At 35.1% G+C, this 6,739-nt stretch overlaps 1 protein-coding gene across 1 annotated transcript; it reads left to right on the top strand.

The window, feature by feature from the left end:
* Window positions 1-1,484: 1,484 nt before the first annotated feature.
* ngdn (neuroguidin, EIF4E binding protein) lies at window positions 1,485-4,631 on the top strand. Its single transcript, XM_016446055.1, has 11 exons — window positions 1,485-1,535; window positions 1,758-1,817; window positions 2,287-2,358; window positions 2,456-2,593; window positions 3,006-3,090; window positions 3,177-3,229; window positions 3,423-3,537; window positions 3,655-3,829; window positions 3,966-4,113; window positions 4,278-4,338; window positions 4,427-4,631. The coding sequence occupies exons 1-11, from the start codon at window positions 1,512-1,514 to the stop codon at window positions 4,444-4,446; spliced, it is 951 nt and encodes a 316-aa protein (XP_016301541.1). The 5' UTR covers window positions 1,485-1,511; the 3' UTR covers window positions 4,447-4,631.
* The last annotated feature ends 2,108 nt before the right edge of the window (window positions 4,632-6,739 follow it).

Here is a 6,739-nt window from a genome sequence, read left to right as displayed (position 1 = left end):
ATTATTATTATTATCAAGCCAGACATTTAAATGTATCCTTTATAAGAGCTATCGACAGCGATATAAACTATAGACTATAGACAGTAGTGTCAATTTTTTCCTAATATTCTAAAATCCACATTCAATTCATATAATCATCATTGATTTTATATATATATATATATATATATATATATATATATAAGATTCTGTGTAAATATAGTTGTCATTACCATCACACAATTTCAAAACTACACACCAACTTCTACAAACCTCAAACTTCCAAAATCAAATATTTTTGTCAAAAAACATATTCTGTTTTGTCAGAATCACACTTTGGCCTCAGATGACACACAGACCTGACAAATACACAGGCTACTTCACTTCAGAGAACACTAGTGAGATCCATTCAAAACATTGCAAAAAGGTCCTTTTTGGAATCAGGAATCATTTTACAAGTCAATGTCTATTACAGTATACAACATAAAAAGATGGGTGCAGATACAGTGAAATTCATCAATAAGCTTTAAGAAAAGTTGACTTTCATTACAGTACTGTAGATGAGCAATAGAAAAGAAAAGCTCAAATACAAAAGAACTGAATATGAACACACAATACAGTGTACTGTTAATTACTGTACTGTAAAAAAAAAAATCTGTCAAATGGCATTACAGTATTGGTAATGACCTAATTTGCCATACTATAGCAGTAAAAAAAAGTTATTATTTGAGAATTTAAGTTCACAAACAACCAATTTAACTTTATCTGAATATATTATTGAATAATTCCAAGCTAAATAATGATCTGTATTAGCAAGTACAATGCTTAGGCTATATATGTGATTGATGTTATAACATAGATTAAACATGCATTTGAAGTTTCATTTTTCAAGCGGTCAGAAATGTTCCTAATGTAAGAATCACACAAATACGTAATGCACAGTGTGTTCCGTAGCTGATTGCATTTACTCACATTCATGTGAAGGAATATGGAGTCATCCGTCATCTTCTGGTGGAAGGCAAAACTGCAGAAAGTTCAGGAAAATCAAAAATCACAAATTCTATTTAGAATTGTGAATTAACAACAAACAAATAGATATCTGCCTGTTGTATTTATATTAAAGGTTGTTTGGTTAGTTACCAGATCAAAAATGCCCCCAAATCCCCTCTAAAACCAGCCAGTATCAGCCTAAAACCAACAAGACCAAGGAACCACCGTAGGCTGGTTTAAGAATTTTTATTTTTCAGTATATTTTGATGTATGTCATACTTACATACTTGATGTATGTTTTGATTTTACTTTTAATGGCTCAAATATCGGCGTTTTCTGTCCTTTTACCTTCGTTAAGGTTAGGGTTATACTCTATATAATAATTCTACATTATAACAGAACAATCTGTATAATAATTCAAGCACATTTGAATGCGAAATAGTTCTGTCAAGCGTGTTGACTTTTGTCTCAGTACGATATTTGAATTGCGTGCTGTGAGTTTTGTCCCTTCGTGGCATCCGTATCAACTTGGTTAATCCGAGATGGCGGCCACCGCAGTTGGAAACGTGAGTTGTTTTTTACCTTAAAAAAAATTGTCCTTGATTGAACCAAAACATAGATGTATTGTAACTGGTATATTATAGTGTTATTATCATGTTGTCATGGAATCGTTTATTATTTCGCGGATAAATTACAAGATATTATGAAATTGTACATTGGCAAACCTGATAGTATTTATGGTCTGCATTTTCTGCGAAACACTTAACTGATGTAATTGTCTTTTGCAGGATCTTATTGACAATGACCTTCCCACTGCTGTGCGTCTACTCAACAGTCTCACAGAACAGGTTTGTAAAGCCTGAATATTTTGCTTTAGATTTTATTTTGAGCACAGCATCACAGTTGGCTATAATACAATGATATGGGAAGATGTGATGGTGATTGACACCGTCTTATGAAGTGAAGTGACCTGACATGTGGCCAAGTATGGTGACCCATACTCGGAATTGGTGCTCTGCATTTAACCCATCCAAAGTGCACACACACACAGCAATGAACACACACCCCCGGAGCAGTGGGAGCCATTTTTTATGCTGCGGGGCGCCCGGGGAGCAGTTGGGGGTTGAGCCTTGCTCAAGAGCACCTCAGTCGTGGTATTGAAGGTGGAGAGAGCGCTGTACATTCACTCCCCCCCACCTACAATCCCTGCCGGTACGAGACTCGAACCCACAACCTTTGGGTTATGAGTCCGACTCTCTAACCATTAGGCCAAGACTTCCTCCTTTATTTTCCTTTATTTTCAACCTTTATTTTCAGGTTGCTTCAGTAACAAGTCATGTTCGGGACCTGATAAAGAAAGTAAGAGAGAAAGCTTATCAGACTTCTAAGGTAGAACTATTTTTTTTATATTACTTGCGTAACATAGATATTGAATAGTCACAATCATCAAAAATGTTTATGACATCTCTTTTCCTTTTCGCTGTAGGGTTTGTCTTTTTTGGACTTGAGATATCATATGTTACTGTTTTACCTTCAAGACATCACTCATCTGATTAGTTTGAAGACAGAAGGAGAAAGTCTGAAGGACAACAGTGCCATCCACAGGCTGGTCACCATTAGGACGGTACGACACAAACCTCATAAGGCACATACCACATTCAGAAATTAATTTGGAATAGATTTTCAGGGGCATTATTCCCTTAACAAAACAAAGTGGGTCATCCGTTTTTGTCAAATTCCTCCGTTGTAATCTGTTCATTTTCTAAATAAACAAATTCTCAGTTTTAACAATACTGGCTTTTGTGGCATCAAATCAAATATATCAATACCGTAATACAATATATAATACATGTTTAAATGAATTAACTTTAGCTACAGTATTTTAGAAATAAACCTTGCCTTGGTTATTTCAGACTTCCATACATAATGTAAATTCAATTAAATGTACGGATCAGGTCACATCAGTTACACACCTTGTCACAAATGCTGTGCCTATGTTTAAGGAGAATTTTTCCCTCTCTGTCTTTGTTGTACAGGTTTTAGAGAAGATGCGTCCCCTAGATCAAAAGCTGAAGTATCAGATTGATAAATTAGTGCGCACAGCAGTAACAGGCAGCCTTGGTAAATATTTCATTCTTACTTTTTTGTCATCAAGTGCACACGTTAAGAACACTGTTTACTGACTTGATTGATGGCGCTTCCTCCAGCTGAGAATGACCCTCTACACCTTCGGCCTAACCCTCAGAATCTGGTCAGCAAGGTAAAGCTCTAGTTATATAATATAAGATATATTAATAGTGTATGTGTGCATTAATTTGTACAGGTATGTATGTTTGTGTATGTATGTATATATGTTTAAAGCAAAATTCTTTATTTAAAATTATTTAATTTTAATTTTATTGTTTAAGCGCACATCATTTACCTCAAAATTGCTGCATTTCTTCCACACATAGCTAAGTGAATCTGAGAACTCCGATGATGAGGGCGAAGGAGGAAAATCAAAGGGGCTAAAAGAGCCCTCAGCCAGCAGGAAATACGTACCTCCTCGAATTGCTCCAATGCATTATGGCAAGTCTTTTGATTTTGTAGCAGTTCACTTTGGTTATTTCACTTTAGGATTCAGGTGTAGTGACAATTATATTGATAGTTAATACTCATCCCAAACCCTCCCCTGTCCATACACAGACGGAGACATGACAGAAGCAGACCGGCAGAAGGAGCAGATCGATAAACAGAAGAGAGCGGCACTCCGCAGCTCTGTGATCCAGGAGCTCCGGCAGCAATACAGCGATGCTCCCGAGGAGATCAGAGACCGCAGAGACTTCCAGACTGAACGGGAAAGCAGAGAGGAGCTGAACAGGTACGTGATATGGAGGTTTATGGAATTATTATATTCTAGATACTCTAGTTTCAGGTTGTAGATTACATTAAATACAGTAGATTATTCAGTAAATGTTTCTTTTTCCCTAATAATTTTGGAAAAAATTTCATAAAAGGAAAAACTATGAGGAGTCCATGTTGGTGCGTCTCAGTACGCCACGTGAGCAGAGACTCGGGAAAAGAGGAATGGTGGGAATGACGTCACAGCTGGGTAACATCACACGATTCAGTGACATCACCGCTCTGACAGGGGGAGAAGCACAGGTGAGCTGGCCAATGGCATCATGGGTAATTTTACATCTGCTTTAGAAGTTGCAGTTACCATTGTAGTGAGTTTTTGTATGTGCATTTCTGTAACAGGTAGAATGCACTCTTTTTTTTATTTTTATAAAGTTGATCTTTTCTGAGTGCATTTTCTCTTTTGATAGGGTACTGATAATCCAAAACCCAAGAAAAATAAGAAAATGATCAAGAAAGGCAAAAAGAAAGGCAAGTATTTGTTTTGTATGTTATGTGAGTGCTTTAAAAAAATACAAGTGTCCAGTGTTGTATATTAATAGATATTTTATCTTTGCAGTTGTCAGGAAGCACAAGTAAACCACTGATGCCAAGGAGACGGTTTAAGCTGAATTTCAACAAAATGATTCTTTTCATGTCTAAATAAATCTTTCTTTGAGACATTTTTTTCCCTTCCATGAACATGAGTGTGGAGCCTTGTGTAAAAAAGTTAGTCTCAGTGCCAATCTGACTAGGCAAGGCAAGTTTATTTATATAGCACTTTTCATACACAATGGTAATTCAAAGTGCTTTACATAAAATTATTTAAAATAATCATAGAAATAATCACAATAATAGAAGCAAGGAATTAAATTTTAAAATGATTTAAAATAAAATTAAAACAGTTAAAAATAGAAAATGATACCTACAATACGGTGCAATCAGTTCGGACGTAGCACAGTGCTTTCAGTAAAAGTACAACTAAATAGATGTGTTTTGAGTGGATTTAAATATGTCTACTTATTTAGCACATCTGATCTCTTCTGGAAGCTGGTTTCAACTGCGGGCGGCATAATAACTAAAAGCAGACTCCCCTTGTTTTGAGTGAACCCTTGGAATTTCTAACTGACTTGATCCTAATGATCTGAGTGGTCTGTTAACCTTAAATTCAGTGAGCATATCTGCAATGTATCGAGGTCCTAGGCCATTGAGTGATTTATAAACGAGTAATAATACTTTAAAATCAATCCTAAATAACTGGAAGCCAGTGTAAAGACCCGAGGACTGGTGTGATATGCTCAGATTTTCTGGTTCTAGTCTACCTCGATTTGCATATCTGTTTCTAATAAAATAAGGTGACTGAGTGGCATGCTTATTTTTTTTCCAAGTGTATTCAGTGGTAAAACATTCTTGTAAAAGTGGTCATGAGGAGCTTAACATGGTTACACTAATTTCAGCCATTTCATATTTAATCAACTGGATCTATTTCGATCATTATGCTGAATCTGGTGAACAAAAATGCTCAAATTCTAGACCATTAATGTTGAAATAAATGAAGACAAACTAAAATGATCATGATTCATGATTTAGTCAGGAGTTAAAACATTTATGTTTTTATCCCAGGTAGAGCCTGCATCCATTTCAATGGCTGTTACTTGTAGCTGGTGTTTTTAATGTTTTTTTTTTTTGTCTTATTCAGATCATAAGATTGCTACAGTAAATGTAGTAAACCAAAACAACCCACGGGTTCCATATAAATTATTTTTTTGTGAAAAGTATATTCCTTTCAGTAAAGCATGGTGGCCTGTGACAAGCCAGAAAAAAAATAAAATTCTATTGATATGTTAAAACTACAGAATAAGGGTTTTAAAGTAAAGCTGAGGGATGACCTCAAAATCAGGACATCAGAACTGGATTTGTTTATTTATATAGCACATTTCATACACAATGGTAATTCAAAGTGCTTTACATAAAATTATTTAAAATAATCATAGAAATAATCACAATAATAGAAGCAAGGAATTAAATTTTAAAATGATTTAAAATAAAATTAAAACAGTTAAAAATAGAAAATGATACCTACAATACGGTGCAATCAGTTCGGACGTAGCACAGTGCTTTCAGTAAAAGTACAACTAAATAGATGTGTTTTGAGTGGATTTAAATATGTCTACTTATTTAGCACATCTGATCTCTTCTGGAAGCTGGTTTCAACTGCGGGCGGCATAATAACTAAAAGCAGACTCCCCTTGTTTTGAGTGAACCCTTGGAATTTCTAACTGACTTGATCCTAATGATCTGAGTGGTCTGTTAACCTTAAATTCAGTGAGCATATCTGCAATGTATCGAGGTCCTAGGCCATTGAGTGATTTATAAACGAGTAATAATACTTTAAAATCAATCCTAAATAACTGGAAGCCAGTGTAAAGACCCGAGGACTGGTGTGATATGCTCAGATTTTCTGGTTCTAGTCTACCTCGATTTGCATATCTGTTTCTAATAAAATAAGGTGACTGAGTGGCATGCTTATTTTTTTTCCAAGTGTATTCAGTGGTAAAACATTCTTGTAAAAGTGGTCATGAGGAGCTTAACATGGTTACACTAATTTCAGCCATTTCATATTTAATCAACTGGATCTATTTCGATCATTATGCTGAATCTGGTGAACAAAAATGCTCAAATTCTAGACCATTAATGTTGAAATAAATGAAGACAAACTAAAATGATCATGATTCATGATTTAGTCAGGAGTTAAAACATTTATGTTTTTATCCCAGGTAGAGCCTGCATCCATTACAATGGCTGTTACTTGTAGCTGGTGTTTTTAATGTTTTTTTTTTTTGTCTTATTCAGATCATAAGATTGCTACAGTAAATGTAGTAAACCAAAACAA

The sequence above is a fragment of the Sinocyclocheilus anshuiensis genome, unplaced genomic scaffold (genome assembly GCF_001515605.1).
Source record: "Sinocyclocheilus anshuiensis isolate Anshui unplaced genomic scaffold, SAMN03320099.WGS_v1.1 scaffold7, whole genome shotgun sequence".
Classification (NCBI taxonomy): Eukaryota; Metazoa; Chordata; class Actinopteri; order Cypriniformes; family Cyprinidae; genus Sinocyclocheilus; species Sinocyclocheilus anshuiensis.
This window is presented reverse-complemented; position numbering and strand designations above follow the sequence as displayed.